Source organism: Cynocephalus volans, chromosome X (assembly GCF_027409185.1).
Source record: "Cynocephalus volans isolate mCynVol1 chromosome X, mCynVol1.pri, whole genome shotgun sequence".
NCBI lineage: Eukaryota > Metazoa > Chordata > Mammalia > Dermoptera > Cynocephalidae > Cynocephalus > Cynocephalus volans.
Genome location: NC_084478.1, coordinates 40,584,640 through 40,605,760, shown reverse-complemented (window position 1 = coordinate 40,605,760; position 21,121 = coordinate 40,584,640). Strand labels below are relative to the sequence as shown.

Genomic DNA, 21,121 nt, shown 5'->3' with positions numbered 1-21,121 from the left:
AAAGAACATTTAAAAACAGGAAAAAAGAAAAGATAAATGTCCAATTCACAAATATTGCACAGGAACAAAGATGTTATATACCGTGTTCCCACCAGCCCCACTTTGGCCCTCCAGTGATTTGAAGGTTGACTGTTTTCTTTAACCGAGAGGGAAGACTATGCCTCAGACTTCACTAGGAGTGGGAGAAGCTGCTGAACATGGCCCTCGAATGTGTCCTGGCCGTGGCAGTAGTACCAGTCCTGGTTTCAACTCTGGCTCAGGTTCTCTCTCCCTCATCTCTCAATGTCTCTTCATAATGGGACAGGAAGACACTGGGGGCAGTATCATGGACCTTGGCCAAAATCTCACACATTCTTGAATAACCTAAGCAAATTCAGGTATATAACTTTTAAATTTATGAAAAAAAGGAATAAACGGAGTAAGTCAAACCAAAAATGGACCAACTTTTACTTTTCTTCTCTCCCATCTTCTGATCCTAACTATTTTACTGGGAAGTTCTTTAAAATTTTTAGAATATCCTTACTCCAATGCCATGTTAACTTGCTATGTATCACCAAGATGATTTAAAGATTTTCAATTTGTATTTCAGAAAACAAAACTCTTATTACTAAACCTGATAAGCAGCAATAAATGTATGATCCATGTCATTTATAAACTTATATTCCGAATCTAAATAAAAACCTGTTTAAAAAAATCATTACTGCAAAAATACAAAAAGTAAAGCAACAAGTTAGTTATTCATGCATAACAGGAACAAAGAAGATAACAGACCTTTTCAACTAGAAAGTGAAGTATCTGTCTCAGAGGTCAGTAGGGGTAAAAGCAGCAGCCGGACTTGGCCTTAGGACTAGGACTGGCTTTGGCAGTAGTGGCGGCACTGGCTGCAGCTCTGGCTGCAGCTCTTTCTTTCTCATCCCTCAAAGCCTCTTCATAATGGGATGGGAAGGCACTAGGAGTGGAGTTATTGAACTTGGCCCAAAACCCCAGGATTTTCATCTTGCTGGTTTCAGCATGGGCTCTTGGACCCCACAGGAATTGATAATTTGGAGGATCACTGTTAGGCACCTGCTGGTACTCCAGGTATTTTTCCTTCACCAGATCTTGGGCGATGAGCTTCATGGCATCCCCAAAGATGAAGTACCTCTTCCCATCACAGACTCCCAACGTATTCAGGAATTCCCATATCTCTTCCTCGGAGGCACAGTTGCCATTTAAGAAGATCACACCCAGGAGAGGCATTAGAAGCCCATTCCTGGGAAAGCCTCAGCAACCGCTCAGGCTCCCATCATCGGTGGGGTTTAGCTTGCTGACAAGGGTATAGGAGTGATTTCTGGGGTTGAATCCTTTAAGTCAAAGCCAAAGATCAGCTCCATGAGATCAGAGGCTCTCCTGAGAATCTCAGGGAAGTGCTCCTTGTACTTTTTTGTTGAGAACCTTTAGCATCTCTGCCTTCATAATGGGCTCTTTCATTTTATACTTGTACATCAGGAACTGCATCAACATTCCTGCCTTCCTGGTTAGAGGATCCTGGCGTGAGCTCTCAGTGAAAGGTGGAGCCTCAGAGGAACTTGCATTTCCCTCACCTTGGCTCTAAGCAACTTTATCAGATCTTGTGCATGAAAAACCTGCAGAAGTAGTGATGGTGGATGAGGCTTTCTGAGAATCTTGGGGAATGACAACAGGTGTGCTCTGGGAAGAGAATGAGAAGGGGAACTCTTCTTTTTCTACTGCAGAATCTGTAGCACCCTTGAGACTGGGTCTCACTTCAGGCCTGGCAAAGTTTCTCAAGTGCACAGATATTACTCTTCTGACCCTGAGGCATAATGACTGTGCTCAGGGACAGCAGGCAGGCGTGTGGGCAGGTCAGGTGATGTGGGCACCCGCAGGAGGGAGAATGAGGTCCTGTTACTTCCTTTATCAGGGAAATACCACCTTGGCTTTTAGGAAGCCACCTCTGCAAGTTTCCTTGAGGGCACTGCACTAAGAACCCACTGAGCTTCTGTACTTGGACAGCCTGTCCCCTGGGAACCTAGTGGAGGAAGTTATAGAGTGCCTTAGGCTGTAGCCTGCCAGCCCTGCCTATTACTGACTTGGTGACTGCAGGGCTGGTAGTGGACCCCCCTGTGTTCTGGAGTAGAGGGGATTCTTTGTGTTTACCTACAGGATTATCATGTCAACTCTTGACAGGGCCTGGATCTCTTCTTATTGCTGCTCTGAAGTTGATACTGTAGGCTCCCTGTGACCCAGGTGAGAGAAGTGTAGGGGCACCTTAACCAAGCCACCACCCCTGTACGGGAACACCTAATGCTAAATGCTCAGTGGGGCCCTCTCTTAGGTCCTAAGTTCTCAGGGTCCACATCTGCACACCATGTAGGGCCATGGACTCTCCCTTTTTCTGACTGATGAGTGGCCCTTCAGAGCAAGAATCTAACTTCCTGTAGACCTGATGTAAAACATGACAGGTATCAGCGAAAGAAATAATGGATAAGTCAAACTTAACTAAATTAGAACTTCTGCTTTGCAAAACGTACCAGCAAGAGAATAAGAAGACAACCCACATAGGGGGAGGAAATGTATTTTTTCTTTGTTTATTTTTCATTTCATTTCATTTTATTTTATCAATAGTACAATGTAGTTGATTTTCATGTCCCTTTACTGATTCTTCCTTCCCCACTCCCTCTCCCCACTCCCACCCATCAACATATCTGCTCACTTGTCTTAACAAGTTCAATTGTGATTGTTGTGTCTTCTTCCCTGCCCTTCCCGTTTGTGTATTTACTTATTTATTTTTAGCTCCCACAAATAAGTGAGAACATGTGGTATTTCTCTTTCTGTGTCTGACTTCTTTCACTTAATACAAATTTTTCTAAGTCCATCCATGTTACTGCGAATGGTAGTATTTCATTTTTTTTTATAGCAGAGTAGTATTCCACTGTGTATATATACCACATTTTCTGTATCCACTCATCTGATGATGGACATTTGGGCTGGTTCCAAATCTTGGCTATTGTAAATAGTGCTGCAATGAACATTGGAGTGCAGGTATCCCTTCAACATGATGACTTTCATTCCTCTAGGTATATTCCTAGCAGTGGAATAGCTGGGTCATATGGTAGATCTATCTGAAATTGTTTGAGGAATCTCCAAACCATTTTCCATAGAGGCTGCACCATTTTGCAGTCCCACCAACAGTGTAGGTGGGTTCCTTTTTCTCTGCAACCTTGCTAGCATTTATCATTCTCGGTCTTTTTGATATTAGCCATCCTAACTGGAGTGAGATGGCATCTCAAAGGGGTTTTGATTTGCATTTCCTGAATGCTGAGTGATACCGTGCATTTTTTCACGTTTCTGTTGGCCATTTGTATATCTTCCTTTGAGAAATGATTATTCAGCTCCTTTGCCCATTTTTTAAAAATTGGGTTACATGTTTTTTTTTTTTTTTTTGCTGTAAACTTGTTTGAGTTCCTTGTATGTTCTGAATATTAATCCTTTGTCAGATGTATATTTTGCAAATATTTTCTCCCACTCTGTTGGTTGTCTTTTAACTGTTAATTGTTTCTTTTGCTGTGCAGAGGCTTTTTAGTTTGATATAATCCCATTTGGTTATTTTTCCTTTGGTTGCTTGTGTTTTTGGGGTCATATTCATGAAGCCTGTACCCAATCCTACTTCCTGGAGTCTTTCCCCTATGTTTTCTTTTAGGAGTTCTAATGTTTCAGGATGTATATTTAGTTCTTTAATCGATCTTGAGTTGGTTTTGGTACATGGTGAGAGGTATGGGTCTAGTTTCATTCTCCTGCATATGGATTTCCAGTTTTCCCAGCACAATTTACTGAAGAGGCGGTCTCTTCCCCAGTGTGTATACTTGGTGCCTTTGTCAAAGATCAGATGGTTGTAGGTGTATGGGTTGATTTCTGGATTCTCTATTCTATGTGTCTGTTTTTATGCCAGTACCATGCTGTTTTGGTTATTATAGCTTTGTAGTATAGTTTAAAGTCAGGTAGTGTTATGCCTCCAGCTTTCTTTTTCTTTTTCTTAAAATTGCTTTGGCTATTCATGGTCTTTTGTTATTCCATAGAAATATCTGGATAGTTTTTTTTTTTTTATTTCAGAGAAAAATGTCATTGGAATTTTATTGGACATTGCACTGAATTTGTAGATCACTTTGGGTAGCATGGATATTTTCACAATGTTAATTCTTCCAATCCAAGAGCATGGGATATCTTCCCATCTTCTTGTGTCCTCTTTAATTTCTCTCAACAGTGGTTTATAGTTCTCAATACAGAGATTTTTCACATCCTTGGTTAACTCTATTCCTAAGTATTTTATTTTTTTGGTGGCTATTGTAAACGGGCAAGCTTTCTTGATTTCTCTTTCTGCATGTTCACTGTTAGAGAATAGAAATGCTACTGATTTTTGTGTGTTGATTTTGTATCCTGCAACTTTGCTGAAATCAGTTATCAACTCTAAGAGCTGAAAGCTTTTCCTTTAAGAACAGGAACTAGACTAGGATGCCCACTCTCACCACTTCTATTCCACATAGTGTTGGAAATACTAACCAGAGCAAACAGAGAAGAGAAGAAAATAAAGGGCATCCAGATTGGGAAAGCTGAAGCCAAACTGTCCTTGTTTTCAGATGACATGATCCTATATATCGAACAGCCTAAAGCCTCTACAAAAAAACTCTCAGGGGAGAAAATATTTTTAAAAGACATCTGATAAACGACTGTTTCCTAAAATATAGAAAAAAGTCTTAAAACTCAACAACAAGAAATGAACAACCCAAATTAAAATATGAGCAAAAGATCTGAACAGGCACCTAAACAAATAAGATATATAGACAGCATATAGGCACATGAAAAGATGCTCAACATCACATGTCATTAGAGAACTACAAATTAAAACAATGTCCTGATACCAGTACATACCTATTAAAATTGCCAAAATTCAAAGCACTGATGACACCAAATGCTGTTGAGGATGTGGGGCAACAGAAACTCTCATTCACTGCCAGTGGGGATGCAAAATGCTACAGCCAGTGGGGATGCAAAATGCTACAACACTTTGGAAGTTTCTTACGAAACTGTACACACTCTTACGATATGATCCAGCAATTGTGCTCCTTGGTATTTATCCAAAGGAGTTGAACATGTATGTCCACTCAAAAATATGTACATGAATGTCTACAGCAGCTTTATTCACAATTGCCAAAACTGGGAAGCAACCAAGATGTCCTTCGGTAAGTAAATGGATAAATAAACTGTGGTACATCTAGACAATGGAATATTATTCAGTGCTAAGAAGAAATGAGCTGTCAAGTCATGAAAAGACGTGGAGGAAACACAGATGCATATTACAAAGTGAAAACAGCCAATTTGGAAAGGTGTCATACTGCATGATTGCAACTATACGGTATTCTGGAAAAGGCAAAACTATGGGGACAGTAAAAAAAAAAAATAAAATAAGTGGTTGCCAGGGGCTAGGGGGTAGTGAGAAATGAATAGGCAGAGCGCAGAGGATTTTTAGGGCAGTGGAACGATTCTGTATGATTCTATAATGGTGGATACATGTCATTATACATTTGTCAAAGCCCAGAAAGTGTAAAACACAAAGAATAAACCCTAATGGAAACTACGGACTTTGGTTGATAATGACGTGTCAATACAGGTTCATCAGTTGTAATAACTGTATCACTCTGGAGTGGGATGTTTATATGAGAAAGGCTGTGAGTATGTAGGGACAAACTGTATATGATAACTCTCCGTACTTTCTGCTTAGTTTTGCTGTGACCTTAAAACTGCTATAAAAAAATAGTCAATTAAAAAAGGAGATAGGCAAAGAAATGATTAAGTTTTGCAATGATGACTAGGCCAACTGCCCTGATTTGATCATCACACATTGTATCCATGTAATGAAATATAACTCTGTACCCACAAATATGTAATCAACGTGTTTCAATAATAATAATAATAAAATAGATGGCCAAATTAAAAAATAAAAAAAGGTGATAGGGAAGCCTCAGCCTCAAATCTTGCCCTGAGAATTTAAGGGTTGAGTGCAAGGGACTGGACACTTTGTTGTCCCCTCGATTCAAGGGTGGATGGTCCCTTCATTCCTTACTCAGTTTCCTTGATTTGACTCCTAGGAGAACCTGGAGCTCGCCTCTTTCTTGACCTGAGGATCTCTCCTCGTAAAAGGCCTGTATCTTCCTGAGACCAAATAAAAAGAAGTGAGGGTGGCCTTATCTGGCCACAGCTTACCATGATGTCTCAAGCGTGACAGGTGTGGTAGACAGATCGAAGCCCTATGGTGGATTGTCCTACTCAGTGTCCACTCAGGATCCTAAATATGACTCATAAGAAGGCCTAAACTTACTTCCTCTGCTGAGCTAGGACTGCCCCCTTCAGACCAAGACCCCCACTTCTCTGTTACTAGTGAGAACGATATGAGGGTGCCTCTGCCTGACATTTATGCTTTAATCTCTCAGTTCTGGCAATAGGGAGGATTTTGTGGGGTCCCTACTGAGGGGTTTGGTGTTTCTTGCACTCTTCAGGGTACTTAACTTACTCCTGGCACACCTTGGAAATCCTCCCTCTATGGACCTGAGTTGGCCAGCCTCAGACCAAGGTATTCACCTTCCTGAGACCTCCAAAGTGGAAATCAGGTCCAGCCACATCCTGCCAAGGCTTTTGAGATTCTGTGGGATGAAAGCAGGGTCAGGAGCCTATGGGTCACACTGCTCTGGATAGGTGCTTCCCTCATTTCTCATTCAGAGTCCTCAATTTGCAATGTGTCAGAGACTGAGACTCCTCCCTCTACAGACCTGAGGTCATCCTCCTTAAGGTAGGACTCACAAGTCCCTGAAAACCTTGAAGAATAAGTGAGGAGATGCTCAGGCTGACAACTGCCTGGCATGTTGTTCTTCCCAGTCCTCCTATATTGGGGGTCTTTATCTTGGCTCCTGTCCCTTGGTTAAAAACTTCCTGGGGATTGCCATAGCTCTAAAAACTCTTGACCAGTTTCCCTGCGACACATCTTGCAGAGAATGGGCCCGTCCAGGAGTGATGTGAGATGGGGAAGCTGTAACACACGACAGAGGCCCCAGGACAGATGTACTGTCAGAGAAAAAAACACACTGACTTATACCACCTCTCTACCAGCCAGATTCAGCCTCTTACGTGTTTGTTTGAAGAGATTTAACTTTCTAAAAGGTGGGAGCTGTCCACAATGACATAATGCTTGTTATGTATTGAGACTTAAAAAATGCCAGTTCTTATCATAGTTAATTCATCCCCTGATGTTACAATCCACTACACTGGGATTTATTTTTCAATCCAGGAGATGTCAGAGATTATGTGGCGTTATAGTGAAAAAGAAAACCCTATCAGACACAGTGATGCTTAACAAGGAAAACTAAGTGATATTTCCCTGTAACGTAATAAATCATTCAGTGTCAGAGTGAGGTAGACTTTCTCAGTCAGTGCAACACAAAGTTTCTAAATTTCTCTCCCTCTCAGCTTCCCTTCCATCTAAACCACTCCTGTTTTTATTCATTTAACCACCACCCAAACTCTAGACCCTGCCTGGATTTTGCCCAATTACATACAAGACAACCTAACTGAATGCCCTTTTAATAGAGCAGAATCTGGATCTTTTTTTTCTTAGCCCTCCCAATACTAGCATGGAGCCTTCCAAGAGCAGATGCTCAGTTCATGTCTGAGAAATAAGTGAGCCTCAGAGCACGGAGCCCAATTTGTTATGATTCAAATCTATATTCTTCAATAAATAAACCAGGCACATGTAGGTATTTATCTTTTAATTTTATAAAACACAAAGTAAGATGTTAGGATAGCAAACATTGACAATATTACTCTTTTTCTTTCTTGAGTCCATGTGTTTTACTGCTGGATTATTTTTACATTTTCAAGGAAATGCTTATCCCAATTCTATGTTATTTTGCATCAGATCACTAAATAAGATGGAAGTTTTCACAATTTGTTTTACAAAACAGCAAACCTCTTACTCTTAATCCTTACAAGCAAGTGTGAACAATATCACTCATAAGCTTAGATTATAATGCTAAATAAAAGGAACATTTGAAACATACCAAAAAATACAGATAAATCTCCAAATTACTCATATAGAACAGGAACACAAAGGCATTATACACTGTGTTCCCTCTAGTCACACCCAGCCCTCCCCTACTTGGAACACTGACTGCTCTTTTCAATCACATAGTGAAGAATCTGCCTCTTCTTCACTAGTTGTGGGAGGAGCTGCTGGACATGGCCCTGGAACGTTCAGTCGTGGCATTAGTGCCTTCATTGAGTGTAATTGTGGCTTGGGCTCTCTCTTCCTCATCTCTCAAAGCCTCTTCATACCAGAAGTGGAAAGCACTAGGGACAGTCTTATTGACCATGGCCAAAAACTCTAGGACTTTCATCTTGCTTGTTTCAGCATGGGCTCTTGGACCCCACAGGAATTCATAGCGTGCAGGATCACTGTTGGGCACCTGCCGGTACTCCAGGTATTTAAGCTTCACCAAATCTTGGGTAATGAGCTTCCTAGGCTCCCCAAATAGGAAGTGTCTCTTCCCATCATATATTTTCATCTTATTCAGGAAATTCCAGATCATTTCCTCACTGGCACAGTTGCCGTTCATGAAGATCACGCCCAGGAGATTCATCAGGAGGCCAGTCTTGGGAAAACCCTTGCCACGACTCAACATCCCACGGTAGGGGAGGTCCATTTTGCTGACAAGGGCATAGGAGTGCTTGGGAGAATCGACTTTCTTTAAGTCAATACCAAATACCACCTCTAGGCTGAAAGAAGCTTGTCTGAGGATTTCAGGGAAATGTTTCTTGTGCCTTTTATTGATGAACTTCAGTATACCTGTTTTCGTAACTTGCTTTTTCATTTTGTACATGTGTATTAGGAAATTCACCAAAGTATTTATCGTCTTGGTTAGAGGGCTTCTACGAGACTGCGTAGTGGAGGGTGGGGCCTGGGTGGGACTTGGCTTTTTCTCAATTTTACTGTCGGCTTCTTCACATGATCTTGTGTGAGAAACATCTACGGACACATTGGTGGATGGGGCTCGCCGAGGCTTCTTGAGAGTGCTACGTGACCTAGCAGGTGACTCATTCTCAGTAATATCCCCCAAATGAGAAGAGGATGAGGAGGATATTTTCTCCTTGGTTGCAGTAGCCTGAGCACCCTGGAGACGCGTCTCACCTTGAGCCTGGCGGCGTTTCTCACGGGCACGGAGCTTACTCTTCTGACCCCGAGGCATGATGACTGTGGTCAGGGACAGCAGGCAGGAGTGTGGGCAGAAGGTCAGGCTATGTTGGCACCTGTAGGAGAGAAGATGAGAGGGCGTGAGCACCTTCAGCAGGGAGAGACCACCTTGGCTTTAAGAAGGCCACTCTGCAGGTTTCCGTGAGAGCACTGCTCTAGAAACCCACAGGGCTTGTGTTCTGATCAGTCTGTCCTCTCAGAACCCAGTGAAAGTAATTAAGGTGTGCCTGAGGCTGCAGCTTGCCAGCCTGCCTGTGACTGAGAGCAGTAGCAGCAGGCAGGTCTAGTCCTTATGGAGCCCCTTCAATTCTGGGGTAGAGGTAGTACTCTCAGTTCACATTCAAGACCGTCATATCAACTGTTGGCAGGGCCTGGCCCCCTCCTCCACGTTGCATTAAATTTGACACCTCCAACCAATGTCCTCGTCTCCTTGGGACCCCCTAAGAGGAGTTGAATGGATGCCTTAGCCCACCACCCCTGCCAAGAGGCACTTGGTGCTAAGAATTCTGTGGGGGCCTGCACTGTTCTGGGCTTGTTGGGGTCCTCAGCCACCATTCAGAGTCCTCCTCACCTTGGCCCTAAGTAGAACCTAGGACACCTGCCTCTGCTGATCTGATGCCCCTCAGAAACGTAATGCTATGAAAAAGAGAGTTTTACATACACCTGACTTCCATGCCTGGACCTTTCAGGGCTGCAAGTGGGGAGGGAGAACTCTCTGTTTCTCTGTTGCCTCCTTTTGGAGGTGGGGGGTGTGGTGAGCGGTACTACCGTTCTTCTTTCAGGGTCCTCATCCTGACTCCAAAAGGCTCTGGGTCTCCTCCCTGTGCAGAATTGGGGCACACAATTAGTCCAGACTGATAGCTACTGTGGGGTTCCCCAGCACTGAGAGAGAAGCAGAATTAATGGGACCCTACTTTTTAGAGCCAGTGTTCCCATTAGTCCTCACTCAGGTCTCTGACCTTGACTCCCTCTAGGACTTGGGACACCTCCCTCCACACACTTGGGTCCTCCAGCCTCAGAACAAGGCCCTAGACAAAGAAGTTAAGGGCTCCACACATACGACTACCTCTACCTGGAGCCTTGCAGAACTGAATGCAGGGGCACTGCTTTCTGTTGTCACCTCTACTGGGGAGAGAGACCCTCATTAGCACTCAGAGCCCTCACGTTGACCCAAATTAGGACCTAGGTCTTCTCCTTCTGAAGATTCGGGGGGGAGGGGGCGTACTCCCGTAGACAAAGGCCCACCCATCGCTGAGAATTTTCAGGCAGAACTCTGCCGGACAGCTCTGCCGGGACCTCTCAAGGCCGACTACAGGGGTAGGACTTACTGGGGTCCCCTTGGTTATGGGTGGGAGGTGGTCCCTTCAGTCCATATTCAGGGTCTTCACCTTAACTCCAGACCAGCCCTGGGAATTCACTCTTGGCCAACAAGATGCTATGCTTTTCAGACGAGGCCCCAGCCCTCAATGCGGAAGTGAGGATGAACCATATCCGGTGGCGGGTGCCTGGGGTCTTTGAGGGCTGACAGCAGGGGCAGAACACCATGGACCCCACTGTTGTAAAGTTGGTGGTTTCTAGGTTCAAACTTCTGGTGTCCTATCAGAGCCTGGGATTCCTCCCTCTACTGATCAGAGTTGGCCAACCTCCCAAACCCTCACTTCCCTCAATGCCTAGAGTGGAAGTCTAGGCATGGTACAAATGGCAACCACTTCCAGGGGCCTCACTGACTAGAAAACAGGTTTCGGGCTCTTGGTGGTCCTCACCCTGACTCCAGTAAGGGCCAAGACCCCTCACTCTGTAGAACTCTATTGGACAAGGCACTCCCCTCCCTGAAACCCTCCACGTGGAAAGGAGTGGCAACTCAACCTTACAGCTCTGCCTGGGGCCTCCCAGGGCCAAAACAGGGATGAGACTCTGTGAAGTCCCCACAACTCCGGGTTTAGTAATCCCTTTTTTCTCAATCAACAACCTCACCTTGCTCTTGGCCAGTCCTAGAACTTCACCTTCCCTGACATGAGCACTACTGAGTTCAAGGTCCTCCCTATTCTGAGACCCCCCCAGGCTTACCCAGGAAGTTAGACTGAGCCACATTAGGCCAGGGATGTTTGGGTCCTGTGAGGTCTGACAGCAAAGTCAGGTTTCTGTGGGACACCACTGTTCTGGTTCCCCACATTCCTCACGCAGGCTCCCTGTCTTGGTATCTATCAGACCCTGTGTGATACTCTGATATTGAGATTAACTGCATTTGCATATGTAGATGATCATGTTGTCACTGAATATTATGTCTTTCTCCTCTTCAGTTATAACATTGCTTTGGCTATGTATTCCAATCGAATTCTTAAGGCACAAAGTCCTTCTTTTTAATCTCCTGAGATACATTTGAGAGTACTGAGAAGAAAAATGAACTAATGGACACAAGGTCTGCTTCAGGCAGAGAAGAGTGGAATGAACAGTGTGGGCTCTAGAGTAATTCAGACCAGGAGTCTACGTCCAGCACTGTCACTAGCCCCGTGAACTTGAGCACATTACCAAACTCCAAGACAAAGAAATTGCAGTCAAACAAAATGCTGCTTGGCAAAGAAAATTATGCAATATATCCTTATTAGAAGATATAATTTGTTTGCAGGAAAGTGTTTCCCTGTTGGCTACAACTCAAAGTTCTTAAAATTTTTGTCAGTGACCAATATGCTTCCTAACTCCCAGATGCCCTTCTATGTAAACCACCCTTATTTTTATTTATTTAACCACCAGCCAAAATCTAGAGCCCGCTTAGAGTTTGCCAAATTGCACACAAGATGACCTCACTGAATGTCCTTTTAATGGAGTAGGTTCTGGATCTCCCAGCCCAGGACAAAGAGTGCCAGCACAGTGACTTCTGGTTATCCCAACTCCCTTAAGGGTATCAGTTCTGTTTCTCAGAAACTCCCTTCTGATGATGTGCATAAAACACCAAGCTTGTACTCTGTGTCAGGAGCACAGGACTCCATCCCTGCCCCAGGTGGAGTTCTGTCTGGTTTTCCACAATCCCAATGTAAATATTAGGGACAGTTTCCCACTCCAGGCTTTGTCTCTCAACTCTGAGACATTCTATGTGAGGGTCTGGCCTCTGCTCACCACTCCTTCAGCCTTATCCAGTTCACCATGCAGCCTTACTTAAAATTACCTGTCAGTGAGGGACATGCAGTTTCCTAAGGCTCCAAACTGCCCTGTCTTGGGTCATTTACACGTGACTGGTCTCATCTTGAGACTTCTCCCTTCCTCATCCTTTCTTTTCACTTGTTCTTTAGGTCTTAGAGAATATATCCCCATCTTTTTCATGTGGTAGTTACTTCTAGATTCTAAAATTCAGTCAATGGGCAGCGGCTGGATTTTTTTTTTTAATTTTAGAAATCCTCCCCAGTACTAGTATGAAGGCTTTCTAAGAGCTAATGCTTAATTAATGATTAAGGAATACACAAGAGAGTGAGTATGAAATCTAATAAATTAGGATTTAATTTCTTCTACATTCTTGAATCTTCTAAGCAAATTTTATAAGAAGAAAGACTAGAAGGAATTAGGCCAACCAAGAATTAACAACCATTTACTTTTTTCTTTATTTTTAGATCTCAACAATTTTACTGTAGTGTTCATTCACTTTTCCAAGAAAACCACTGTCCAAAAAATTCACTACTCACAGGACATTTCTGCAAGGAACACATGGCCAACAGGTATGAAACGGTGCCCAATATCACTAACCATCAGGGAAATGCAAATCAAAATCACAATGAGGTATCAAATCTCACCTCTTAGGAAGGCTATTATAAAACCAACCAACCAACCACAAAACAAACAAAACACAAGAGATAACAAGTGTTGACGAGGGTGTGGAGAAAATGGAACCCCCACGCACTGTTGGAGGGAATGTAAATTAGTACAGCCATTATGGGTACAGTGTGACAATCCTCAAAAATTTAAAATTAAAACCACCATATGACCCCGCAATCCCTCTTCTGGGCATATACCCAAAGAAAATGAAATCAGCAAGGAAATGGCTAAATTTCTGGACACACACAAGCTCCCAAAACTGAACCATGAAGACGTAGAAAATTTGAACAGACCAATAACAATAAAGGAGATTGAAGCTGTTATCAGAAGGCTCCCAACAAAGAAAAGCCCAGGACCAGATGGATTCACAGCAGAATTTTACCAAATATTCAAAGAGGAATTGACACCGATTCTTTACAAACTATTCCAAAAGATTGAAACGGACGCAAATCTCCCAAACTCATTCTATGAAGCAAACATCATCCTGATACCAAAACTAGGTAAAGATATAACCAAAAAAGAAAACTACAGGCCGATATCCTTGATGAATATAGATGCAAAAATCCTCACTAAAATACTAGCAAACAGAATACAGCAACACATACGTAAAATTATTCATCACGATCAAGTGGGATTCATCTCAGGGATGCAAGGTTGGTTCAACATACGCAAATCAATAAATGTGATACACCATATTAATAAACTCAAACACAAGGACCATAGGATCATCTCTATAGATGCTGTAAAAGCATTTGGTAAAGTACAGCACTCATTCATGACAAAGACCCTCTATAAGTAAATAGAGGGAAAGCATCTCAACATAATTAAAGGCATATATGCCAAACCCACTGCCAATATCATCCTGAATGGGGAAAAGCTGAAAGCTTTTCCTTTAAGAACAGGAACTAGACAAGGATGCCCACTCTCACCACTCCTATTCAACATAGTGTTGGAAGTACTAGCCAGAGCAATCAGAGAAGAGAAGGAAATAAAGGGCATCCAGATTGGAAAAGATGAAGTCAAACTGTCCCTGTTTGCAGATGACATGATCCTATATATTGAACAGCCTAAAACCTCTACAAAAAAACTGTTGGAATTGATAAATGATTTCAGCACAGTAGCAGGATACAAAATCAACACACAAAAAATCAGTAGCATTTCTTTTCTGCAATAGTGAACATGCAGAACGAGAAATCAAGAAAGCCTGCCCATTTACAATAGCCACCCAAAAAATAAAATACTTAGGAATTGAGTTAACCAAGGAGGTGAAAAATCTCTATAATGAGAACTACAAACCACTGCTGAGAGAAATTAGAGAGGATACAAGAAGATGGAAAGATATCCCATGCTCTTTGATTCAAAGAATCAACATAGTGAAAATGTCCGTACTACCCAAAGTGATATACAAATTCAATGCAATCCCCATCAAAATTCCAAAGACATTTTTCTCAGAAATGGAAAAAACTATCCAGACATTTATATGGAATAATAAAAGACCATGCATAGCCAAAGCAATGCTGAGCAAAAAAAATAAAGCTGGAGGCATAACACTACCTGACTTTAAGCTATATTACAAAGGTATAATAACCAAAACAGTATGGTACTGGCATAAAAACAGACACACTGACCAATGGAATAGAATAGAGAATCCAGAAATCAACCCACACACTTACTTCCATCTGATCTTTGACAAAGGCACCAAGCCTATTCACTGGGGAAGGGACTGCCTCTTCAGCAAATGGTGCTGGGATAACTGGATATCCATATGCAGGAGAATGAAACTAGATCCATACCTCTCATTGTATACTAAAATCAACTCAAAATGGATTAAGGATTTAAATATACACCCTGAAACAATAAAACTTCTTAAAGAAAACATAGGAGAAACACTTCAGGAAATAGGACTAGGCACAGACTTCATGAATACGACCGCAAAAGCACGGGCAACCAAAGGAAAAATAAACAAATGGGATTATATCAAACTAAAAAGCTTCTGCACAGCAAAAGAAACAATTAACAGAGTTAAAAGACAACCAGCAGAGTGGGAGAAAATATTTGCAAAATATACGTCTGACAAAGGATTAATATCCAGAATATATAAGGAACTCAAACAACTTTACAAGAAGAAAACAAGCAACCCAATTAAAAAATGGGTAAAAGAGCTAAGTAGGCATTTCTCTAAGGAAGATATACAAATGGCCAACAGACATATGAAAAAATGCTCAACATCACTCAGCATCCGGGAAATGCAAATCAAAACCACATTGAGATACCATCTAACCCCGGTTAGGATGGCTAAAATCCTAAAGACCCTGAACGATCAATGCTGGCGAGGTTGTGGAGAAAAAGGAACTCTCATACATGGTTGGTGGGACTGCAAAATGGTGCAGCCTCTATGGAAAATGGTATGGAGGTTCCTCAAACAATTGCAGATAGATCTACCATACGACCCAGCTATCCCACTGCTGGGAATATACCCAGTGGAATGGAAATCATCAAGTCGAAGGTATACCTGTTCCACAATGTTCATTGCAGCACTCTTTACAATAGCCAAGAGTTGGAACCAGCCCAAATGTCCATCATCAGATGAGTGGATATGGAAAATGTGGTACATCTACACAATGGAATACTACTCAGCTATAAAAACGAATGAAATACTGCCATTTGCAACAACATGGATGGACCTTGAGAGAATTATATTAAGTGAAACAAGTCAGGCACAGAAAGAGAAATACCACATGTTCTCACTTATTGGTGGGAGCTAAAAATTAATATATAAATTCACACACACACACACAAACACACAGACACACACACACACAAAAAAAAACCGGTGGGGGGGAAGAAGATATAACAGCCACAATTATTGAAGTTGATACGAGAAACAAACAGAAAGGACATTGTTGGGGGGGAGGGGGGGAGGGAGAAGGGAGGGAGGTCTTGGTGATGGGGAGCAATAATCAGCCACAATGTATATTGACAAAATAAAATTAAAAAAAAAAAAAGAAAAAAGAAAAAGTCAGAGGAATATATGAGACGCGGAGTGAAAGATAGGAAGTCCAAGTGGAGAATGAGGCAAAGAATGAAGTTATCCAGCTATAAACCAAGGAATGCCAAGGATTGCTCAGTCATGAGAAGCCAGGAGAGAGGCCTGGAACACATTCTCTCTCAGAAATTCCAGATGAAAACAACCCTGCTAACACCTTGATTTCAAACTTCTAGCCTCTAGAACTATGAGAGAATAAATATCTGTTGTCCTGAACCAAAAAAAAAAAAAAAAAAAAAATGAAATCAGCAACTCGCAGACATATCTGAACTTCCATGTTTATTGCACCTTTATTCACAATAACCAAGATATAGAAACAATCATAGTGTCCGTCAATGGATGAATGAATGAATGGATAAAAATACTGTGATACACACACACACACACACACACACAATGTAATGTTATTCAGGCTATTAAAAAAGATCCTGCCATTTGCGACAACATGGAAGGACCTGGGTGGCATTATGCTAAGTGAAATAAGCTAGGCATAGAAAGAAAAAAATACTGCACGTTCTCTCTTATATGTAGAATTTAAAAAGGAACAAGTTGAATAAATAGAAACAAAGAATAAAACAGTGGCTACTAGAGGCTGGGGTCGGGAGAGGATGGGGAAATGCACCTCAAAGGGTACAAAGTTGCAGTTATGTACAATAGATAAATCTAGAGATCTAAAGTACAGCCTGAGGACTATAGTTAATAATATTGTAGTGTATACTGGAAATTTTCTAAAAGAGTAGGTTTTAGGTGCTCTAGCCACAAAAAAAGTTAACCAATTGAGATAGTGTACATGTTGAATTGCTTACCTGTGGTAATCATTTCACTAAGTATATGTATATCAAAGCATCATGTTGTACACCTTAAATTTATGCAATAAAAAATGAAATTCTTATGCACATGACATCTTCTTCTGGACGACAAAAGGAGAACCAAAGATTGTCAATTTGTTGAACAAAATACCAAAACATTTATACTTATATATGGAAAACAGAAATAAATGTGTGATCCATGGTATTCATAAACACAGATACTGAAGCTAAATAAATCTTCTATTAAAAGTAATGCACTTAAAAAATACCAGAAAAAAAGAAAAAGAAACACATAAATCTTCCAATTATTCAAGTACAGCAAGAACAAAAAGAAGAAAACATGTTCCTTCCAGCTCCTCCTTGGCTCTCCACTACTTAGAATGTTGACGTCTTTTTTTCAAACACAAAGTGAAGAATCTGTCTCACACTTCAACACATGTAGGAGGCGCTGCTGGACATGGCCTTGGGTAATGTACTGGCCATGGCAGTAGTGCTGTCCCCGTCTGCAACTCTCTCTTCCTTATCTCTCAGAGCTTCCTCATGCTTCATCTGGACATGGAATTCAGGACCTCCAAAGGCTGGCAGAGGGGCTGGACTCTTTGCGACCCCAGTGTTCTGGGTGGGTGACTCCTTCATTCCTTTTACAGGCCCTCACATTTATATCTAACAGATGCTGGGAATCCTCTCTACTGACCTGAGGTTGCCCTCCTTAGACCAAAGTTCTCAAGTCCCTGACAACTGTGGAGAATAAGTAAGGGGACACTCAGCCTGACAGTTCTTCCAGGAGTCTTCTACGTCTGAGAGCTGGCAGGGGCTAGTCTCCTTGTAATACCCAATATTCTGGGGGTGTTTGTTTCTCCAGTCCTGAGTAATTAATGTCCTCATATAGGCACTTGCCACCTAGATTAGAGGCTCCTAGGGAAATGCCACATCCCTGCAAACTCTTGAGCAGTGTCCTCTCTGCGAACCTTACAGAGAATGGATATCTCTTCTAAGAGAGATTACTGTGAGATGGGAAATCTATGGCACAAAGCAGATGTCCCAGGACAGGTGGTAGGCTGTAAGAAAAACAAACATATTGATCTGTTCCTTCTCTTCCCCAGCCAGATTTAGGGTCTCATGTAACTCCTTTCTGATGTGTTTGCCTTTTATAAGGAAGTGGCTGTGTTAGTCCATGTCTGTTGCTTATGACAGAATACCAGAAACGGAGTAATTTATAAAGAAACAAAATTTATTTCTTACAGTTTTGGAGGCTGGGAAGTCCATGGTCTAGGGGTACGCATATGGTGAGGGACTTCTTGGGGGTGATCTCCACCACAACACAGGGTGCCACAAGGAGAGAATATGGCAAAAGCAAGAAAGCTAACCTTCTCTTTTGCCCTCCCTATAACACCATCAGAACCATGCCCATGACAATCAAATAAACCATCAACTCATTACTCCATAAATGGACCAATCCATTCACAAGGGCACAGACCTGTCAATTCCATAACCTCTTAAAGGCCCCACCATATAAATGCCATAATCGTATTTCGCACCCTCTTGACACTGCTACAATAAAGATCAAGTTTCCAAACACAAACTTTTGGGGGACACATTTGACCCACAGTTGTGGGTAAGTCAGATCATTTTTTTGAACCCTCAATCTTTTGACGTTATCTGATATCACATTTTTATATGATCTTATTGTCACCAAATATTAGTTTTTTTTCATTCAAACCTCACATTGACTTTGGTATTCTTATTGCTCTGGCTATATATTACAATCCAGTAGTTCAGCCATGGGGTCTTTCTTTTTATTGACCATGATACATTTTGCAGTAATGACAGGAAAAGTATATTAAGGGACACAAGGTCTGCCTCAGGCTGGGAGGAGTAGAAGTGTGGGCTATTCAACTAACTCAGACCAAGGCTCTAGTCCCAGCCCTGTTACTTACCAACTGTGTGAACTTTGGCACATTATTAGGTGCTACGAGCCTCAGGCTCTACATCTATAAAATGAGTTTGGTAAGCCCTATCTTGTAGAATTGGTAGAATGTGTGTAAAAAATAGAAAACTCCTGGCCTAGTGATGGGAAGGTGTTGGATCGCTCCCTACTGTTGACTGGTGGCTGAACTTTTGGACCAGGGATTTCACCTCTCTTAGATCTGATATAAGGAGAAGAGGGGAAGCCTCATTTGACAGCCCTGCTCTGAGCCTTCTAGGGATGATATCAAAGAGTACAGCATGACACTTTATTGTCCCCTCTATTCAAGAGTGTGTGGTCCTCTCGGTCCCCACTGAGATTCCTCTATTTGTATCCTGCCATGACACTTTGTTGTCCCCTCTATTCAAGAGCGTGTGGTCCTCTCAGTCCTCACTGAGGTTCCTCTATTTATATAGTGTCTGGGGCTCCCCTCCTTTTTTGAACTGAGGATATCTCCTCATAGTGAGGCCTGCACCTCCATGAGACCCAACAGGAGGAAGTGATAACGGCCTTCTCTGGTGTATTGGTCAACTTTTATTGCTTATAATAGAATACCTGAAACTGGGTATAATGAAAACGAAACATTTCTTATAGTTTTGGAGGCTGGGAAGTCCGAAGTCCTGGGAACGCAAGTGGTGAGTACATTCTTCTGGGTGGTGACTCTCTACAGCAATTCAGGGTGTCACACGGCAAGAGATGGCATGAGCAAAAGAGAGCTAAATTTCTCACTTATTCTCCTTATTAAGCCATCAGAAGAGCACCCATTACTCCATGAATGGATCAATCCATTCACCAGGGCACAGTCCTCATGATCCAATCACCTTTCAAAGGCTCCACTTTTCAATTGTCATAATTGGATTTCCCTCCCTCTTAACACTGTTACAATGGGGATCAAGTTTCTATTACATGAACTTTTGGGGGACATATTTAACCCATAGCATCTGGCTACACACCTGCTCATGGTCTCACAAGAATGAAAGCTGTGGCAGGCAGGTTAAGGCCCTATAATGGGTGATTTCACACAGGATTCCAACTCAGAGTCCCCAATTTAACTCCTGGGCAGGCCTAAGACTTCTCCCTCAGTTGACATGGATCACCACCATAAGATCAAGACTCTCACTTCCCTGTTACTCCTGAGCAGGAACTGATGAATACCTTCACCTGACATTTCTGCTTGGTCTTTGAGGTTGACAGTAGGGAGGATTCTGCATGGCTCCCACTGATATGGGATGTGTTGTCCCAGTCTCTTCAGTGTCCTCACCCTGATTCCTGACATAACCTGGAAATCATCCCTGTCTTGACATGAGGCCTATCTCCTCATACTAAGGCTCCCAAGTCCCTGATACCACCTAAGAAGAAGTAAAATTTGTCTCATCTGGACTCAACCGCTCATGGTCTCCCTAGGCTATCGGTAGTGGAAGGCATCTGTGTTGTCCCCAGTATTATGAGGTAGGTGTTCCCCTCTGTCTTCAGGATCCTCACCTTGACTCCGGGCACAACCTAGAAATCCTCTCTGTGCTGACCTGAAGCTGCTCCCTTTGTCAAGGTTCCTTATCTCTGTGAGATGACCTGGGAGGAAGTGAGCATGGCTCATCATGACACCGTGCCCAGGTCTCTCAGGTCTGACAAGAAGCACAGGGTTCTAGGTGCCCTCTTCTTTCTGGGAGGGGTCTCCTCCTTGTCACTCAGTATCATCATGTTGACTCCTGCTGAAGAGTGAGTCTCCTCTCTGCTGAATGAGGTCTCCCCCATTAGTCCAAGAACTTCATATCTCTGAGACCTCCCCCCTCAGAAAATGAGGGGTAACCTCAGTCTGAAAACTCTGCCTGTGACCTCCCAGAGCTTACTTCGGAGGCAGGACTTTCTAAGGACACCTCTGTCCTCTGTTCACTTTTGGGTTAGTTGGTTGTCTCATTCCTCATATAAGAATTTTACCTGGACACCTATCATAACCTGGTATTGCACTCTCTGCTGAACTGGATGGCCAGCCTATGAACCAAGTCCCTAATCTCCTTGAGACCCTCCAGGCAGATGTCAGGGGCATCTGAGCATGCCAGCTCTTCCCTGGGCCTCCCACAACTAACACCAGGGGAGGGACTAGGTGCAGCCCTGTCAGTTGTGGGTTGAGTGGTCCCTATGTCCACATGCAACGTCTTCACCTTGATTCTGCGCCCTTCTTGGAACTCCATTCTCTGATGACT

At 42.6% G+C, this 21,121-nt stretch overlaps 1 protein-coding gene across 1 annotated transcript; it reads right to left on the bottom strand.

Moving 5' to 3' along the window:
* Positions 1-8,258: 8,258 nt before the first annotated feature.
* Positions 8,259-9,290, bottom strand: LOC134367899 (melanoma-associated antigen B3-like). Its single transcript, XM_063084558.1, has one exon. It carries the CDS (start codon positions 9,288-9,290, stop codon positions 8,259-8,261), a length of 1,032 nt encoding a protein of 343 aa, XP_062940628.1.
* Positions 9,291-21,121: the final 11,831 nt, after the last annotated feature.

Bases quoted from the DNA above. Each gene is read 5' to 3' on its own strand.
- LOC134367899 (XM_063084558.1), bottom strand. From the start codon at position 9,290: ATGCCTCGGGGTCAGAAGAGTAAGCTCCGTGCCCGTGAGAAACGCCGC.